The 20,464-nt window shown below is 51.6% G+C and overlaps 1 protein-coding gene across 1 annotated transcript in view; it reads left to right on the top strand.

Moving 5' to 3' along the window:
* The window catches only part of WDR3 (WD repeat domain 3), a 46,889-nt gene that overhangs the window by 12,308 nt on the left and 14,117 nt on the right, over positions 1-20,464 (top strand). The window contains exons 3-12 of the mRNA XM_089665781.1: positions 2,131-2,340; positions 4,370-4,488; positions 7,056-7,134; positions 9,264-9,359; positions 10,785-10,886; positions 10,972-11,073; positions 12,471-12,568; positions 13,224-13,322; positions 17,248-17,487; positions 17,656-17,749. Of these exons, the coding sequence (XP_089521907.1) occupies positions 2,131-2,340; positions 4,370-4,488; positions 7,056-7,134; positions 9,264-9,359; positions 10,785-10,886; positions 10,972-11,073; positions 12,471-12,568; positions 13,224-13,322; positions 17,248-17,487; positions 17,656-17,749 (1,239 nt within the window). The remainder of the gene's footprint in view (positions 1-2,130; positions 2,341-4,369; positions 4,489-7,055; positions 7,135-9,263; positions 9,360-10,784; positions 10,887-10,971; positions 11,074-12,470; positions 12,569-13,223; positions 13,323-17,247; positions 17,488-17,655; positions 17,750-20,464) is intronic.

Here is a 20,464-nt window from a genome sequence, read left to right as displayed (position 1 = left end):
CATCCAAAATTTGCTGAAATTTTATTGAATCCATTTTTCCTTCTACTCGGGAGATGTTCCCTGTGCCACTGGCTGCAACACAACCCCAAAGCATGATTGATCCAACCCCATGCTTCACAGTTGGACAGAGGTTCTTTTCATTAAATTCTGTGCCCCTTCTTCTCCAAACGTACCTTTGCTCATTCCGGCCAAAAACTTCAATTTTAACCTCATCGGTCCACAGAACTTGTTTCCAAAATGCATCAGGCTTGTCTATATATTCATTTGCAAAGTTCAAACGATGATTTTTGTGGTGAGGATGTAGAAGAGGTTTTCTTCTGATGACTCTTCCATGAAGACCATATTTGTACAAGTATCTCTTTATAGTGGAATAGTGACCACAACTCCAGTGTCTGCCAGATCTTTCTGGAGGGATCGTGCCGTCAAACGTGGGCTTTGAATTGTTTTTCTCACAATCCTGCGAGCTGTTCTGTCTGATATTTTTCTTGGTCTTCCAGATCTTGCTTTAACTTCCACTGTTCCTGATGACTGCCATTTCTTAATGACATTCCGAACAGAGGATATTGACATCTGAAAACGCTTTGCTATCTTCTTATAGCCTTCTCCAGCTTTGTGAGCGTCAACTATTTTCAGTTTCAGTTTTCTAGACAACTGCTTAGAAGAACCCATGGTGCTGATTGTTGGGGCAAGGTCAGATGAGTCGGGGCATTTAAAACCTTTGAGATTGACATCACCTGGTCTTCCCAGACGATGATTGAGAACAATCCGTGACACTGGCAGGTCTCAGCTTGGCAAAGGGGGCAGTGCATGCTATAAATTCTGCAGGGGGCCCAAACTTTTGCAGACGCCATTTTTTTGTTTTCTGTTATTTTGAAAGTGTAAATGATGGAAATAAAATCTAACTTTTGTTGACATATTATAAGAATGTCTAATCTGTAATTTGATGCCTTTTGGAGATTTTTCCATCTTTCCTTGGCTTCTTTATGCACATTAATACAAATTTTTAGCTGGGGTGCCCAAACTTTCCATCCCCACTGTGTGTGTGTGTATGTATATGTGTGTGTATCTATATATATATATATATATATATATATATATATATATATATATATATATATATATATATATATATATATATATATAAATTTTTTTTCTTTTTATTGAAACATATTGAGTACGGCCAACATTGTAGCATTTCAAATATATGTCAATAAATATATATATATATATCTACACTGCATGTTGAAATGCTTTTTTATTACATGATATATGAACAATCTTTAAAAAAAATGCAATTCAAATATACTGCATGTCTTTAAAAATACAAATCTACATTTTTGGAACGCATTTACAAATATGTTAAAATTACTTTTTTATATGTTAAAAAAATCTGAAGAATATATTTAAAATAAAATATATTTTTAAAAATATTTTTCATATGTTTTGTAATATATAAAAAAATGCATTTCATCATACAGTGTATAGATATATATTATTTATGGACATATTTGAAATGCTACAATTTTGGCCGTATTCACTATATTTCTATATATATATGTAATTCGTGCAGGAATTGCACCGCATTCCTGTGTGAATTAAATGCAGATGTCTATGCGGTGCGATTTCAGCCGCACACTTTGGCTCAAATTGCATCACATCTGCACCAAAAAGTTGCAGGACTCCCCCGCCTCCCCCCCCAAAATCCATACCTGAATCGCAACACATGGGTGTTTTCAATTTCTGGCAATCGCATTTTGCTGTCTGTTTCGGGGTGTCATTAATTATCGAAACCTGCGCCAGATCGCATGAATGTGCTGCGATTGCAATGCGCTGTGGGAAACGCACAGGATTCGCAGTGTCTCCCGCAATGCATTGGTGTGAACCCGGGCTGAGTCTCTGAAGTGCCCCATTGTGGATCGGCACCCTGTGAGGAGCCCTCTGGATTCTGGCCGCAGCATAGCATTCGTACAATTGTAGGATAGCCAATCACTTGTCACCAGAATATCGCTGTATTTCCTGGGTGTGGCCAGACCACCCCGTATTTTTTTTTTTTTTTTTTCGGTTGGTGCAGAACCATCTTGTCACCCCTTACGCCACGTACAGATCCGTGACCGCTGTGTTCCATGACAGGTCCTCATTCTACAAGGCCAGAAGCAGGAGGTGACACAGCTCTGCCCCTCCCCCGACGGGCTGTCATTGGCTGTGGGATACGAGGACGGCTCCATACGGGTGTTCAGTCTGCTGAGCGGAGAGAGCGGGATCACCTTCAACGGGCACAAGGCGGCTGTGACGGCGCTGAGCTACGACCACCTGGGGGGGCGCCTGGTCTCCGGCTCCAAGGTAAGCCAGATGCACGCCACCGACTACCGCTGACCGCTCTGTCCTGATGACCGCTACTCGCTGCTGGAGCCGGGTGCATATTGTCCGATCTGTGAAATCTACCAGTACAGAATAAACAAAAAAGGGGCGGGGCCTATAAAATGTAGTGTGATTCACACAGGAACCGCACCGCCTTCCTGCGCAAATCACATGTGACTTGTGTGCAATGCGATTTGAGCCGTATATTTTGTATGGCTCCGATCGCATCGAATCCGCACCAAAAAGGTGCAGGACCCTTTTTTTATTTTGGGTCCACACTATAATTGGATTGCTTGGGTGTTCACATGCAGGGTCCGGGGAGAGCGGATCTAGTGAATGCGGGGTCCGAGGAGAGCGGATCTAGTGAATGCGGGGTCCGGGGAGAGCGGATCTAGTGAATGCGGGGTCCGGGGAGAGCGGATCTAGTGAATGCGGGGTCCGGGGAGAGCGGATCTAGTGAATGCGGGGTCCGGGGAGAGCGGATCTAGTGAATGCGGGGTCCGGGGAGAGCGGATCTAGTGAATGCGGGGTCCGGGGAGAGCGGATCTAGTGAATGCGGGGTCCGGGGAGAGCGGATCTAGTGAATGCGGGGTCCGGGGAGAGCGGATCTAGTGAATGCGGGGTCCGGGGAGAGCGGATCTAGTGAATGCGGGGTCCGGGGAGAGCGGATCTAGTGAATGCGGGGTCCGGGGAGAGCGGATCTAGTGAATGCGGGGTCCGGGGAGAGCGGATCTAGTGAATGCGGGGTCCGGGGAGAGCGGATCTAGTGAATGCGGGGTCCGGGGAGAGCGGATCTAGTGAATGCCGGGTCCGGGGAGAGCGGATATAGTGAATGCCGGGTCCGGGGAGAGCGGATATTGTGAATGCCGGGTCCGGGGAGAGCGGATATTGTGAATGCCGGGTCCGGGGAGAGCGGATAAAGTGAATGCCGGGTCCGGGAAGAGCGGATACAGTGAATGCGGGGTCCGGGGAGAGCGGATACAGTGAATGCGGGGTCCGGGGAGAGCGGATACAGTGAATGCGGGGTCCGGGGAGAGCGGATACAGTGAATGCGGGGTCCGGGGAGAGCGGATACAGTGAATGCGGGGTCCGGGGAGAGCGGATACAGTGAATGCGGGGTCCGGGGAGAGCGGATACAGTGAATGCGGGGTCCGGGGAGAGCGGATACAGTGAATGCGGGGTCCGGGGAGAGCGGATACAGTGAATGCGGGGTCCGGGGAGAGCGGATACAGTGAATGCGGGGTCCGGGGAGAGAGGATACAGTGAATGCGGGGTCCGGGGAGAGCGGATACAGTGGACGCCGGGTCCGGGGAGAGCGGATACAGTGGACGCCGGGTCCGGGGAGAGCGGATACAGTGGACGCCGGGTCCGGGGAGAGCGGATACAGTGGACGCCGGGTCCGGGGAGAGCGGATACAGTGGACGCCGGGTCCGGGGAGAGCGGATACAGTGGACGCCGGGTCCGGGGAGAGCGGATACAGTGGCCGCCGGGTCCGGGGATTATGTATATAATGATACAATGTATAATAGGATGTATATAATGATACTATGTATCTCTCTCCTCTATTCAGGGAGGAATAAAAACCAAGGGGGCGGGCTGTACAGTGACTGATCAGTGTGATAGCCAATCAGAGGCTATCACAGCGATCATGTGACCTTTGGCTCTCCGTGACACCCCTCTCTGTGTGCTGGGAGCACGCGGTGCGACGCGCTCCCAATACAAAGACAGGTACACAAATAGGCGGCCCGCGGAAAAAAAACAGGTCTGTGAGACTGCATATTTGTGTGACGTCGGCGGGAAGGGGTTAATCAGAAAGAATGAAGGACATTGAATTGGTGCCGCAGCCAGGGAAATGGCATTTTCAGAAGTTAGTTGCCACAGCCTCCTAGTTTTTTTTTTTTTTTTTCGGCACGGGTTCTGAATGCGAAGTGCGGTATGGACAGTACGGTTCATCTTTTTCCATGTCGTTGCATCATGGGAGATAATCCGCTCCTCTCTTGCTCCTCCCTAGGACACAGACGTCATCGTGTGGGACGTCATTAATGAGAGCGGGTTGTACCGCCTCCGAGGACACAAAGATGCCGTCACCCAAGCCTTGTTCCTGAAGGGGCGGAACCTTCTCATCACCAGGTACCCCGGGGGGGGGGGGGGGGTCTATACACACCAATAACTCACAGCCCAGCTCGAGACATGTGATAAAGGGGGCCAATGGGGTTGAAGTACTAAAGGCAAATTGGTCGCGCACTTTGCAGGTGCAGTTGCACTCGTTTTCCCCCGGAGGTAGAGGTAAGTGAACGTGGAGTAACTTCGCTTTGTACAGATGACCCAATCAGATGCAAGGAAATACTAAAAATAAAACTCAGCATTTCTGGTTGCACGTGGTCGAATGACGGAAATGAGCCGAGCTGCGCTGCATTCACTGAGAAAATGAGAGCAACTGCACTTACAAAGTGCACGGCCTATTTACCTTTAGTAAATCCCAATACCTTCCAGTCGGTTTTCTTTAAAAAACCGCTACAGCCTGAGTAGAAAAACCTGTCCCCTGACAGCATGCTGCGGAGAAGGACCCTTGTTCTCTGTGTGGAAGCAGGGGTCTCTCTGCAGAGAAGGGCCCTTGTTCTCTGTGTGGAAGCAGGGGTCTCTCTGCAGAGAAGGGCCCTTGTTCTCTGTGTGGAAGCAGGGGTCTCTCTGCAGAGAAGGGCCCTTGCTCTCTGCGTGGAAGCAGCGGTCTCTCTGCAGAGAAGGGCCCTTGTTCTCTGTGTGGAAGCAGTGGTATCTCTGCAGAGAAGGGCCCTTGTTCTCTGTGTGGAAGCAGCGGTCTCTCTGCAGAGAAGGGCCCTTGTTCTCTGTGTGGAAGCAGTGGTATCTCTGCAGAGAAGGGCCCTTGTTCTCTGTGTGGAAGCAGCGGTCTCTCTGCAGAGAAGGGCCCTTGTTCTCTGTGTGGAAGCAGCGGTATCTCTGCAGAGAAGGGCCCTTGTTCTCTGCGTGGAAGCAGCGGTCTCTCTGCAGAGAAGGGCCCTTGTTCTCTGTGTGGAAGCAGTGGTATCTCTGCAGAGAAGGGACCTTGTTCTCTGTGTGGAAGCAGCGGTCTCTCTGCAGAGAAGGGCCCTTGTTCTCTGTGTGGAAGCAGTGGTATCTCTGCAGAGAAGGGCCCTTGTTCTCTGCGTGGAAGCAGCGGTCTCTCTGCAGAGAAGGACCCTTGTTCTCTGTGTGGAAGCAGTGGTATCTCTGCAGAGAAGGGCCCTTGTTCTCTGCGTATAAGCAGCGGTCTCTCTGCAGAGAAGGACCCTTGTTCTCTGTGTGGAAGCAGTGGTATCTGCAGAGAAGGGCCCTTGCTCTCTGCGTGGAAGCAGCGGTATCTCTGCAGAGAAGGGCCCTTGTTCTCTGCGTGGAAGCAGCGGTCTCTCTGCAGAGAAGGGCCCTTGTTCTCTGTGTGGAAGCAGTGGTATCTCTGCAGAGAAGGGCCCATGTTCTCTGTGTGGAAGCAGCGGTCTCTCTGCAGAGAAGGGCCCTTGTTCTCTGTGTGGAAGCAGTGGTATCTGCAGAGAAGGGCCCTTGTTCTCTGCGTGGAAGCAGCGGTATCTCTGCAGAGAAGGGCCCTTGTTCTCTGCGTGGAAGCAGCGGTCTCTCTGCAGAGAAGGGCCCTTGTTCTCTGCGTGGAAGCAGCGGTCTCTCTGCAGAGAAGGGCCCTTGTTCTCTGCGTGGAAGCAGCGGTCTCTCTGCAGAGAAGGGCCCTTGTTCTCTGCGTGGAAGCAGCGGTCTCTCTGCAGAGAAGGGCCCTTGTTCTCTGCGTGGAAGCAGCGGTCTCTCTGCAGAGAAGGGCCCTTGTTCTCTGTGTGGAAGCAGCGGTCTCTCTGCAGAGAAGGGCCCTTGTTCTCTGCGTGGAAGCAGCGGTCTCTCTGCAGAGAAGGGCCCTTGTTCTCTGCGTGGAAGCAGCGGTCTCTCTGCAGAGAAGGGCCCTTGTTCTCTGCGTGGAAGCAGCGGTCTCTCTGCAGAGAAGGGCCCTTGTTCTCTGTGTGGAAGCAGTGGTATCTCTGCAGGGAAGGGCCCTTGTTCTCTGTGTGGAAGCAGTGGTATCTCTGCAGAGAAGGGCCCTTGTTCTCTGCGTGGAAGCAGCGGTCTCTCTGCAGAGAAGGGCCCTTGTTCTCTGCGTGGAAGCAGCGGTATCTCTGCAGAGAAGGGCCCTTGTTCTCTGCGTGGAAGCAGCGGTCTCTCTGCAGAGAAGGGCCCTTGTTCTCTGCGTGGAAGCAGCGGTCTCTCTGCAGGGAAGGGCCCTTGTTCTCTGCGTGGAAGCAGCGGTATCTCTGCAGGGAAGGGCCCTTGTTCTCTGCATAGAAGCAGTGGTATCTCTGCAGCCCAACACCCCCTTTTCCCCCGCAGAGCCAAGTCTTAGAGCCCTTAATATGAGTCAGGAGCTTTGCTGATTGCAAAGATATCCGTCTCACCCAGCAGGGGGCGTCTGACCACTGCAGAGAGGCCACTGCTTCCACACAGTTTTTTTCCCACACAAAAAAAAAAAGGTGATCTAAGTAAAAGGTGAGTGTTGTAAGCACCCCCAGCAATGGTTTGTCCCCTCCCCTGTAACTGTCACTTTTGCTGGGCAGTTCAGCCTGATAGAGGAAGCAAAAGAAATGTGGATACTTTGTGTTCAATATTTTATATTTGACTTGTCATCCTTTGTTTCATCGTCTGTGTAGCGGGAAAGACACGCTGGTGAAGTGGTGGGACCTGGACACGCAGCACTGCTTCCAGACCATGGTGGGCCATCGCACGGAGGTAGGTGGAAGGGTTCTGGAGTGTCAGCTCTTGTGGTTTCATTACTTTTCTATAGAAGTGATTCTAGTTTTTGTAGTCACATATATCGGTCGTTCAGATTTCCCGTGTTGGTTGGTAGTCGTCCTCCCTCTATAGTCGCTCTTCTTAACCGGTTCCCAACCGCGCTCTACCTGAAGGACGGCTACAGCGCGGTTGTGTAATCCTGGGATGACATCATTCCAGGACACGCCCCCCCCCCCCCCCCCGCACCCCCAGCGGCGCGCACCTGGCCCCGCTGATGATCAATGTGTCCTATGGACACAGCTGATCACGTGCTACGGTAAACAGCCAATCACGGCTACTTTTTACCACGTGATTAGCTGTGTCCATGACATGCAATCTCCGGGTAAATATAGTTGCCGGTTATCGGTTGCACTTTCCCCGCGCTGTCACAGGACGAGAAAAGTACTGCCAAGGACTGGCAATTGTCAGCGCAGGGATTGGCACCGATCATCAGGGCCCTGATCAGTGCCCAGCAGTGCCGCCCTCCTGTACCCCTCAGTGCTGCTCATCAGTGACACCCACCTGTGCCCTGCAGTGGCGCCTATCAGTACCACCTCATCAGTGCCGCCTATCAGTACCACCTCATCAGTGCCGCCTATCAGTACCACCTCATCAGTGCTGCCTATCAGTACCACCTCGTCAGTGCTGCCTATCAGTACCACCTCATCAGTGCCGCCTATCAGTACCACCTCATCAGTGCCCGCCTATCAGTACCACCTCATCAGTGCCCGCCTATCAGTACCACCTCATCAGTGCCGCCTATCAGTACCACCTCATCAGTGCCGCCTATCAGTACCACCTCATCAGTGCCCGCCTATCAGTACCACCTCATCAGTGCCGCCTATCAGTACCACCCCATCAGTGGCCGCCTATCAGTACCACCCCATCAGTGGCCGCCTATCAGTACCACCCCATCAGTGGCCGCCTATCAGTACCACCCCATCAGTGGCCGCCTATCAGTACCACCCCATCAGTGGCCGCCTATCAGTACCACCCCATCAGTGGCCGCCTATCAGTACCACCCCATCAGTGGCCGCCTATCAGTACCACCCCATCAGTGGCCGCCTATCAGTACCACCCCATCAGTGGCCGCCTATCAGTACCACCCCATCAGTGCCGCCTATCAGTACCACCCCAACAGTGCCGCCTATCAGTACCACCCCAACAGTGCCGCCTATCAGTACCACCCCATCAGTGCCGCCTATCAGTACCACCCCATCAGTGCCGCCTATCAGTACCACCCCATCAGTGCCGCCTATCAGTACCACCTCATCAGTGCCGCCTATCAGTACCACCTCATCAGTGCCGCCTATCAGTACCACCTCATCAGTGCCGCCTATCAGTACCACCTCATCAGTGCCGCCTATCAGTACCACCTCATCAGTGCCGCCTATCGGTACCACCTCATCAGTGCCGCCTATCGGTACCACCTCATCAGTGCCCGCCTATCAGTACCGCCCCATCAGTGCCCGCCTATCAGTACCGCCCCATCAGTGCCCGCCTATCAGTACCGCCCCATCAGTGCCCGCCTATCAGTAACGCCCCATCAGTGCCGCCTCATCAGTGCCCGCCTATCAGTGCCGCCTCATCAGTGCCCGCCTATCAGTACCACCTCATCAGTGCCCGCCTATCAGTACCACCTCATCAGTGCCCGCCTATCAGTACCACCCCATCAGTGCCCGCCTATCAGTACCACCTCATCAGTGCCGCCTATCAGTACCACCTCATCAGTGCCGCCCCATCAGTGCCCGCCTATCCATGCCCATCACTGCTGCCTGTCAGTGCCGCCTCATCAATGCACATCAGTGAAGGAGAAAAATTACCTGTATGCAAAATTACATAATAGATACAAAGAAAAACTACTTTTTTTTTCACATTTTTTGCTAATTTTTTTGTTTATAGCGCAAAAAATAAAACCCCCAGCGGGGAGTAAATACCACCAAAAGAAATATCTATTTGTGTGAAAAAAATAAAACTTTCATATGGGTGCAGTGTTGCATGACCGCGCAATTGTTTTCTCAACAAAAGTAGAGTTCCTGTTTAATATAAAATGTCTCAAATTAATCGCAGTTTGTTGCCTTTGATAGGTTTGGGGTCTGACGGTTCTTTCAGAAGAGACCCGACTTCTTACTGGATCAGCAGACAGCGAGCTGAGGGCTTGGAGCATCTCTTATGTAGAAGGGGTAGGTGACCCGGTACTGCCTTATGTAGAAGGGGTAAGTGACCCGGTACTGCCTTATGTAGAAGGGGTAAGTGACCCGGTACAACTTATGTAGAAGGGGTAAGTGACCCGGTACTGTCTTATGTAGAAGAGGTAAGTGACCCGGTACTGTCTTATGTAGAAGAGGTAAGTGACCCGGTACTGCCTTATGTAGAAGGGGTAGGTGACCCGGTACAACCTTATGTAGAAGGGGTAAGTGACCCGGTACTGCCTTATGTAGAAGGGGTAGGTGACCCGGTACAACCTTATGTAGAAGGGGTAAGTGACCCGGTACTGCCTTATGTAGAAGGGGTAGGTGACCCGGTACTGCCTTATGTAGAAGGGGTAGGTGACCCGGTACAACCTTATGTAGAAGGGGTAAGTGACCCGGTACTGCCTTATGTAGAAGGGGTAGGTGACCCGGTACTGTCTTATGTAGAAGGGGTAGGTGACCCGGTACTGTCTTATGTAGAAGGGGTAGGTGACCCGGTACTGCCTTATGTAGAAGAGGTAGGTGACCCGGTACTGCCTTATGTAGAAGAGGTAGGTGACCCGGTACTGTCTTATGTAGAAGGGGTAGGTGACCCGGTACTGCCTTATGTAGAAGAGGTAGGTGACCCGGTACTGTCTTATGTAGAAGGGGTAGGTGACCCGGTACTGTCTTATGTAGAAGGGGTAGGTGACCCGGTACTGCCTTATGTAGAAGGGGTAGGTGACCCGGTACTGCCTTATGTAGAAGAGGTAGGTGACCCGGTACTGTCTTATGTAGAAGGGGTAGGTGACCCGGTACAACTTATGTAGAAGAGGTAGGTGACCCGGTACTGCCTTATGTAGAAGGGGTAGGTGACCCGGTACTGCCTTATGTAGAAGGGGTAGGTGACCCGGTACTGACTTATGTAGAAGGGGTAGGTGACCCGGTACTGACTTATGTAGAAGGGGTAGGTGACCCGGTACTGCCTTATGTAGAAGGGGTAGGTGACCCGGTACTGCCTTATGTAGAAGGGGTAGGTGACCCGGTACAGCCTTATGTAGAAGGGGTAAGTGACCCGGTACTGCCTTATGTAGAAGGGGTAGGTGATCCGGTACTGCCTTATGTAGAAGGGGTAGGTGATCCGGTACTGTCTTATGTAGAAGGGGTAGGTGACCCGGTACTGTCTTATGTAGAAGGGGTAGGTGACCCGGTACTGTCTTATGTAGAAGGGGTAGGTGACCCGGTACAACTTATGTAGAAGGGGTAGGTGACCCGGTACAACTTATGTAGAAGGGGTAGGTGACCCGGTACAACTTATGTAGAAGGGGTAGGTGCGAAGGAAGGTATTATATGTGCATTACCCTGCAGCTTTTGCCTTTTCTATCCCCCCCCCCCCCCCATCGTGTGTTGATGGTTTCCTCCATTATGTCCGCACAGCGGGAAGACTCAGAAGAGCCTCAGATGAAAAAATCTAAAGTTCCCTCTACAGAGGTGGAAGATGATGAAGAGAAGGTGACGGAGGAGGAGGTGACGGAGGAGGTGAGCGAAGGGCCCGGGGCCCCAAGCAGATGTTCTTCTTCAGATCAGAATTATATAGACCTTCATTATCTTCCTCTGTTCCCAGCGCATCCTGACCTGCCGGCGCTATGGATCCATTATGAGGGAAGGAAGGGACCGCGTGGTGACTCTGGGGGCCGACCGGACCAGAAGGTTCCTGGCTTGTCATGTGAGTGCCTGACACCTCTGACGATGGGGCCGTGTTGTTGCGTCATCCGTTGTCATAATGATTGCCCAGCAAAGGGCGGTAATGGTGGATCCATTCCCCAACAAAGGAGGTGTCCCCCCCTTCAATCTTGCGCCCCCTGCTCCCCTTCAGTCTTGCGCCCCCCCTGCTCCCCTTCAGTCTTGCGCCCCCTGCTCCCCTTCGGTCTTGCGCCCCCCTGCTCCCCTTCAGTCTTGCGCCCCCCTGCTCCCCTTCAGTCTTGCGCCCCCCGCTCCCCTTCAGTCTTGCGCCCCCCGCTCCCCTTCAGTCTTGCGCCCCCCGCTCCCCTTCGGTCTTGCGCCCCCCGCTCCCCTTCGGTCTTGCGCCCCCCCCCCCTGCTCCCCTTCAGTCTTGCGCCCCCTGCTCCCCTTCGGTCTTGCGCCCCCTGCTCCCCTTCGGTCTTGCGCCCCCCTGCTCCCCTTCGGTCTTGCGCCCCCCACGCTCCCCTTCGGTCTTGCGCCCCCCACGCTCCCCTTCGGTCTTGCGCCCCCCACGCTCCCCTTCGGTCTTGCGCCCCCCACGCTCCCCTTCGGTCTTGCGCCCCCCACGCTCCCCTTCGGTCTTGCGCCCCCCACGCTCCCCTTCGGTCTTGAGCCCCCCACGCTCCCCTTCGGTCTTGCGCCCCCCACGCTCCCCTTCGGTCTTGCGCCCCCCACGCTCCCCTTCGGTCTTGCGCCCCCCACGCTCCCCTTCGGTCTTGCGCCCCCCACGCTCCCCTTCGGTCTTGCGCCCCCCACGCTCCCCTTCGGTCTTGCGCCCCCCACGCTCCCCTTCGGTCTTGCGCCCCCCACGCTCCCCTTCGGTCTTGCGCCCCCCACGCTCCCCTTCGGTCTTGCGCCCCCCACGCTCCCCTTCGGTCTTGCGCCCCCCACGCTCCCCTTCGGTCTTGCGCCCCCCACGCTCCCCTTCGGTCTTGCGCCCCCCACGCTCCCCTTCGGTCTTGCGCCCCCCACGCTCCCCTTCGGTCTTGCGCCCCCCACGCTCCCCTTCGGTCTTGCGCCCCCCACGCTCCCCTTCGGTCTTCTGGACTGCAACGGCTTCCTCTGATGTCCACGCACACTGTGAACTTCTCGCAATGTGCATTGGAAGCTGCAGCAAGTCAGACCCTGTCTTTTTTTTCTGGTTTGCATCAGGGCTGAGGGCTCTTGAGAGGAGCGCTGAGGGCAGGGTGACATTTTCAGGAAGCTATGTACAGCACCCCTGCCGGCCCCTCCCACCAGCCATGATCTGCCTGCATCAGATAGAGCATCACAGAGACCCAGTGCTGACATCACTGGTTGGAAAAGGTCTATATAAGCAGATCCTACGGTCAGAACAAAGGTGCGGCGAGCCGAGTCCGATCTCTCTCTGTCTGTATGCAGGGCAACGACTCCCAGATGGAGATCTTCTGTGTTCTGAACGAGAATGAGATCAGCAAGAAGATGGAGAGGAAACTGAAACGAGCCAAGAAGAAAATTAAGTAAGTGCTGAATGGAAGAGGGACAGCGGGAGGGTGACGGGCTGTGGGGGGGGTTCATAGAGAACCCACCCGGTGTCATGGAGGGTGGAGAGGATGTGGTAGGGGAGATTCGGGGGTGTTGGGTGCAAAATATTTTTCATGTATTTTTGTAATATATAAAAACCGCGTATCAACATTGTGTGTGTGTTATTTATATATATATATAGATAGATAGATTTATAGATATAGATTTATATTTTTTATATATATATTTTAGACTTATATATAATTTTTATATATGTGTGTGTGTGTGTTTTTATATATATATATATATATATATGATTTTTTTTTTTTTTTAGATTTGTGTGTGTACAAATCTAAAAAAAAATCTATATATAAATCTATAAAAATATAAAAAAATAAAATGTGTGTGTGTGTGTGTGTATATATATATATATATATATATATATATATATATATATATATATATATATATATATATATATATATATATATATATATATATATATACATATATACACACACACACACACATATATATACGTGTATATATATACATATATATACGTGTGTATATATATATATAGAATCCCCCTGAGAATATTAATGAGCATTGAAAGCGTTTCTAGACAATAATATTTTTTTGGTGTTTCAGACAGAAGAAAGGGGAGGAGCCTGAAGAGCCAGCGGTGGAGAGGACGCTCCAAGATGAAATCCAGAAGCTTACAAACCTCAAGGCCTCCTCAAAAATCAAGTAAGACGCTAAGGGGGTCAGTTTATTGAAAATGTACATAGCTATTCGTCCGTCAAAACTGCATGTACGTTCGTTCACGTGCCCTCCTGAGGATTACCCCTCCCCTCCTGACCAGGCCATTATTTGCGATACGTTGCTGTTACTTTAACTGACAGTCATACAACGTCGCACCCAAGTGAAATTTACGTCCTTTTTTCACACAAATAGAAATTTCTTTCGGTGGTGTTTGATCGCTTTTGCTTTTTTTGTTTTTTGCACTATAAAAAAAAAACAATATTTTTGACTCTTTGCTATTAAACACGCCCAGTAAAAAAATTTAAGAAAAACAAATTCTGTGATAAATTTTCAGCCAAAATGTATCCCGCTCCGTGTCTTTGCTGAAACAAATCCTGATACGTGCAAATTAATTGGTTTACGTGAAAGTTCTAGCTAGCGGTATAGATATTGGGATTTTCTTTTCTCTACTAGTAATGGCGGTGATCAGCGACTTATAGCTGGACATTCTGACGCTGGGGGGAACTGACTTGGTGTCACTGACCTCTCCAGTGACACCAATAGTGATCAGTGCTAATAAAGAGCACTGACACTGTACTAATGGCACTGGGCAGGAATGGGTTAACATTTGGGGTGATCAAAGGGTTAACTGTGTGCTGTTGTTCTAGGGGGCGGGGTCTGTCTGCTTCACTGTACTCACACTGCTTTTGGATGGCTGTGCTGTGCAGTGTGCCCGAGCCGACAGGAAAACAAAACAGTTGTCCTTGTTGGAGATGCTCAGTAATCACTGGGCGCCGGCGGGTAATCGCTGGCTGTGACCCGGTGATTGACAGCTGTGGCCGCGAATTGCGGCGTGCCCCCTACCCGAAAGTGCAAAATCACACACATATATATATATATATATATATATATATATATATATATATATATATATATATATATATATATGTATATGTATGTATATGTGATTTTGCGCACCCGTGCCACCCTGTAGTAGTGTATCTGCCATAGGGCGGCCGAGAAGCAGTTAGTGTTACTAAACCCACAACAGTCCAATCAGTCTGTAGATGCAAGTGAAATAATATAAGTGAGCGCTTTTCAAATAAAGCAGCTAGGCACACAGGATAACCAATAACAATCCTCACAAAGACATATGTAAAGTGCAGCGCTAAAATAAAAACAAAAATAACAGATAAATTGCTAAAATAAAATAAAAAAAATATATATTAATAGTCCCAATGGAGGTAAAATAAAGTGAGAAATGCACACTAACCAGATGTGCACATTAAATGTTTAGTGTAGATATCCTACAGTTCAGCAAGTGGTCATCTGGGTGGTAAAGATAGGTAGATTCCCTCAGGCAAAATGGATCCACGGATGGCACATAGATAGTTAAAAAGTTCCCTTTAAGGGTAAAACCAGGCACAGCTCCATCAAAGGGTAAGACTCCTTCACTGGGTAGAGCGGGTTATGGTGTCTAAAAAAGAGATGCTCCCCCGCAAGGGGTCAAGGAAAAAAAGGTGTCCATAGCGAAGTATAGTTTAATAAACAGCATTTATTAAAAGCATGTGACAGTAGCAGAGGATGCATCCAATAAAAAATTGCAGTGTGCAAAGGACTAACCGTCCTGAAAGGAATAATGGCCGCTGGAGCTCCACGATGCTCCGACGGCGTGACGTCACGGCGTACGTAGGCTCCACCTTACGCGTTACGTGCCAAGCACATCCTCAGAGAAAGAACCAAGGATGTGCTTTGTTTTTTTTTTCTTAACCACTTGCTGACCAGAGACGGCTACAGCATGTTCGGCTAGTTCTGGAAGGGCATTCCTTGGACGTCCTCCAAGAGTCGCGCCCCCCGAGGGCGCTCATTGGTCATGATCTGTGACCGCGGTGTTCTTAGGACACAGCTGATTACAGATTGTGATAAATGGCCTATCAGAGTGGCTCTTTACCATTTGATCAGCTGTGTCCAATCACAGTGTAAACAGGAAAAGTCGTTTATTGGCAGTCCTCTCCCCACACTGACAGTGCATGAGGAGAGGAGAGCCGGTAAGCTGCGATCTAAACGCGATATCTACATTGATGATTAGTGCCCTGATTATCAGTGCAGCCCCCTCAGTGATGCCCATGAGTGCCGCCCATCAGTGCAACCTCATCAGTGCCCATGAGTGCCCCATATCAGTGCCACCGCATCAATGCCACCTCTTTATGCAGCCCATTCGCACCCATCAGTGCATCCTCATCAGCGCCCATGAGTGTCGCCCATCAGTGCAACCTCATCAGCGCCTACGAGTGCCGCCTGTCAGTGCACCCTCATCAGTGCCACCGTATCAATGCCAACTCTTCATGCAGCCTCATCAGTGCCACCGCATCAATGCCACCTCTTCATGCAGCCTCATCAGTGCCACCGTATCAATGCCACCTCTTCATGCAGCCTCATCAGTGCCACCGTATCAATGCCACCTCTTTATACAGCCCATCCGCACCCATCAGTGCAACCTCATCAGCGCCTACGAGTGCAGCCTCATCAGTGCCACCGTATCAATGCCAACTCTTCATGCAGCCTCATCAGTGCCACCGTATCAATGCCACCTCTTCATGCAGCCTCATCAGTGCCACCGCATCAATGCCACCTCTTCATGCAGCCTCATCAGTGCCACCGTATCAATGCCAACTCTTCATGCAGCCTCATCAGTGCCACCGTATCAATGCCACCTCTTCATGCAGCCTCATCAGTGCCACCGTATCAATGCCACCTCTTCATGCAGCCTCATCAGTGCCACCGCATCAATGCCACCTCTTCATGCAGCCTCATCAGTGCCACCGTATCAATGCCACCTCTTCATGCAGCCTCATCAGTGCCACCGCATCAATGCCACCTCTTCATGCAGCCTCATCAGTGCCACCGCATCAATGCCACCTCTTCATGCAGCCTCATCAGTGCCACCGCATCAATGCCACCTCTTCATGCAGCCTCATCAGTGCCACCACATCAATGCCACCTCTTTATGCAGCCCATCCGCACCCATCAGTGCATCCTCATCAGCGCCCATGAGTGTCGCCCATCAGTGAAACCTCATCAGCGCCTACGAGTGCAGCCTCATCAGTGCCACCGTATCAATGCCACCTCTTCATGCAGCCTCATCAGCGGCCATCTATGCAGCCTCATCAGCGCCCACAAGTGCCGCCTCTTCAGCACCCATCAGTGCAGCCTATCAGTGCCACCTCATTAATGCCACCTCTTCGTGCATCCTCATCGGCACTCGTGAGTGTCACCCATCAGCACGCATCCGTGATGGAGAAAAATCACTTATTTACAGAACTTTATAACAGAAACTAAGAAACATTTTTTTTGTCAAAATTTTTGGACTTTTTTCGTTTAGCAACAATAAAGAAATCCTGTGGTGATTAAATACCACCCAAAGGCTGCTCTAATTGTGTGAAAAAAGATAAAAATTTAGTTTGGGTACAGTGTTGCATGACCGCGCAATTGTCATTCAAAGTGCGACCGCGCTGAAAGCTGAATATTGGCCCGGCAGGAAGGGGGTGACAGTGCCCGGTGGGCAGGAAGGGGGTGACAGTGCCCGGTGGGCAGGAAGGGGGTGACAGTGCCCTGTAGGCAGGAAGGGGGTGACAGTGCCCGGTGGGCAGGAAGGGGGTGACAGTGCCCGGTGGGCAGGAAGGGGGTGACAGTGCCCTGTAGGCAGGAAGGGGGTGACAGTGCCCGGTGGGCAGGAAGGGGGTGACAGTGCCCGGTGGGCAGGAAGGGGGTGACAGTGCCCGGTGGGCAGGAAGGGGGTGACAGTGCCCGGTGGGCAGGAAGGGGGTGACAGTGCCCGGGAGGCGAGGAGTTTAAACAAATCCCCGTTTTTTTTGTTTTGCTTTTCTGTGTAAGAACTGACTGACTTTTTGCGCCATTTCTACCCCCTCAGATCATGTGACCTGCTGGCATCTGGGAAGGCGGAGCTAAAAGTAGTGGTCTTGCTGCAGAACAACAGTGTGGAGTGTTTCACGTTACCGGCGGACCCTTCCCAGCCTGGCCCCATTGAATGCAGCCGGAGCGGGCGGCTCACCCTGTGGGGTCATCGCAGCGATGTGCGCACTCTGGCGTTCAGTTCCGATAATATCGCTGTGCTGTCGGCGTCTGCCGAGTCGGTCAGAGTCTGGAACAGGTAAAGCCGACGTCCAATCGGGTTGTTTTGTTTTTCCTGAAAGGTTTATTCCACTCTTCTGCGTTGTCACTCCACACCGCCTGGTGTCTGGGGGGTCGTTCAGCTGGAATCCCGGTGTAACGTCAGGATTTGCTGCTTCGGATGACAACATGTTCTCTCTTTTTGCAGATCAACACTGCAGTGCATCCGATCGATGACGTGTGAATACGCCCTGTCCTCTCTCTTTGTCCCGGGGGACAGACACGTCATTGTGGGGACCAAGGTGAGTCCTCCATGTCGCCTGTACACTGATGGGGGAAGCATGCCGTCCTGTGTACACTGCATGCCAAGTCTATACAGTCATGGCCGAAATTGTTGGCACCCTTGATATTTTTCCTGAAAATCAAGTATTTCACACAAAAAAGGTATTGCATTAACACATGTTTTGCTATACACATGTTTATTCCCTTTGTATGTATTGGAACAAATATAAAACAGAGGCAGAAAAGCAAATATGACATAATGTCACACAAAACCCCAAAAATGGGCTGGACAAAAGTATTGGCACCCTTAACTTAATATTTGGTTGCACACCCTTTGGAAAACATAACTGAAATCAGTCGCTTCCTATAACCATCAATAAGCTTCTGACACCTCTCACCCGGAATTTTGGACCACTCTTCCTTTGCAAACAGCTCCAGGTCTCTCTTATTGGAAGGACACCTTTTCCCAACAGCAATTTTAAGATCTCTCCACAGGTGTTCAATGGGATTTAGATCTGGGCTCATTGCTGGCCACTTCAGAACTCTCCAGCGCTTCTTTGCCATCCATTTCTGAGTGCTTTTTGACGTATGTTTGGGGTCATTGTCCTGCTGGAAGACCCAGGATCTTGGACGCAAACCCAGCTTTCTGACACTGGGCCCTACAGTGCGACCCAAAATCCTTTGGTAATCCTCAGATTTCATGATGCCTTGCACACAGTCAAGGCACCCAGTGCCAGAGGCAGCAAAACAACCCCAAAACATCATTGAACCTCCACCATATTTTACCGTAGGTACTGTGTTTTGTTCTTTGTAGGCCTCATTCCGTTTTCGGTAAACAGTAGAATGATGTGCTTTACCGAAAAGCTCTATCTTGGTCTCATCTGTCCACAAGACGTTTTCCCAGAAGGCTTTTGGCTTACTCAAGTACATTTTGGCAAACTGTAGTCTTGCTTTTTTATGTCTCTGTGTCAGCAGTGGGGTCCTCCTGGGTCTCCTGCCATAGCGTTTCATTTCATTTAAATGTCGACGGATAGTTCGCGCTGACACTGATGCTCCCTGAGCCTGCAGGACAGCTTGAATGTCTTTGGAACATGTTTGGGGCTGCTTATCCACCATCCGGACTATTCTGCGTTGCAATCTTTCATCAATTTTCCTCATCCGTCCACGACCAGGGAGATTAGCTACAGTGCCATGGGTTGCAAACTTCTTGATAATGTTGCGCACTGTGGACAAAGGCAAATCTAGTTCTCTGGAGATGGACTTGTAACCTTGAGATTGTTGATATTTTGCCACAATTTTGGTTCTCAGGTCCTCAGACAGTTCTCGTCTCCTCTTTCTGTTGTCCATGCTTAGTGTGGCACAGACAGACACACAATGCAAAGGTTAAGTGAACGTCTCTCCTTTTTATCTGCTTTCAGGTGTGATTTCTATATTGCCCACACCTGTTACTTGCCCCAGGTGAGTTTACAGGAGCATCACATGCTTGTAACATTCTTATTTATCCGCAGTTGTGAAAGGGTGCCAATACTTTTGTCCAGCCCATTTTTGGAGGTTTGTGTGACATTATGTCGAATTTGCTTTCTTTCCTCCCTTTTTTTGTTTTGTCCCAATACACACAAAGGGAATAAACATGTGTATAGCAAAACATGTGTTAATGCAATACGTTTCGTGAGAAATACATGATTTCCTGGAGAAATATCAAGGGTGCCAACAATTTCGGCCATGACTGTATATACATATTCAACTGAGGAGTCCTTTCCTTCTCCGGGCAGCTGCGTCGGAGCGGTCCCTCTGCGGCCGGCCGCGTCGGAGCGATCCCTCTGCGGCCGGCCGCGTCGGAGCGGTCCCTCTGCGGCCGGCCGCGTCGGAGCGGTCCCTCTGCGGCCGGCCGCGTCGGAGCGGTCCCTCTGCGGCCGGCCGCGTCGGAGCGGTCCCTCTGCGGCCGGCCGCGTCGGAGCGGTCCCTCTGCGGCCGGCCGCGTCGGAGCGGTCCCTCTGCGGCCGGCCGCGTCGGAGCGGTCCCTCTGCGGCCGGCCGCGTCGGAGCGGTCCCTCTGCGGCCGGCCGCGTCGGAGCGGTCCCTCTGCGGCCGGCCGCGTCGGAGCGGTCCCTCTGCGGCCGGCCGCGTCGGAGCGGTCCCTCTGCGGCCGGCCGCGTCGGAGCGGTCCCTCTGCGGCCGGCCGCGTCGGAGCGGTCCCTCTGCGGCCGGCCGCGTCGGAGCGGTCCCTCTGCGGCCGGCCGCGTCGGAGCGGTCCCTCTGCGGCCGGCCGCGTCGGAGCGGTCCCTCTGCGGCCGGCCGCGTCGGAGCGGTCCCTCTGCGGCCGGCCGCGTCGGAGCGGTCCCTCTGCGGCCGGCCGCGTCGGAGCGGTCCCTCTGCGGCCGGCCGCGTCGGAGCGGTCCCTCTGCGGCCGGCCGCGTCGGAGCGGTCCCTCTCTGGCCGGCCGCATCGGCTGTCCCGCCATGCCAGAAGCGCTACAAGAGCGACCCCCATCTGACCAGTGTAAAATGCCAAATGCTTATAGTATACTCCCATCCTCTGGAACTCTCTACCCCAATCCATCAGGCTGTCACCTTCCCTCCTCACCTTTTAGGCACACCCTGAAAACCCACCTCTTCAAGGAAGCCTACCCCACCCTCACCTAATTGCTGATCTACACTCCTCCTACTACTCCATCCCCCACAGCCACTTCCTCCTGTACCTATACCCCCTCCCTCATAGATTGTAATCTCGAAAGTG

The sequence above is a fragment of the Staurois parvus genome, unplaced genomic scaffold (genome assembly GCF_062004578.1).
Source record: "Staurois parvus isolate SC_StPar_1 unplaced genomic scaffold, SC_StPar_1.0 ptg002345l, whole genome shotgun sequence".
Classification (NCBI taxonomy): domain Eukaryota; kingdom Metazoa; phylum Chordata; class Amphibia; order Anura; family Ranidae; genus Staurois; species Staurois parvus.
This window is presented reverse-complemented; position numbering and strand designations above follow the sequence as displayed.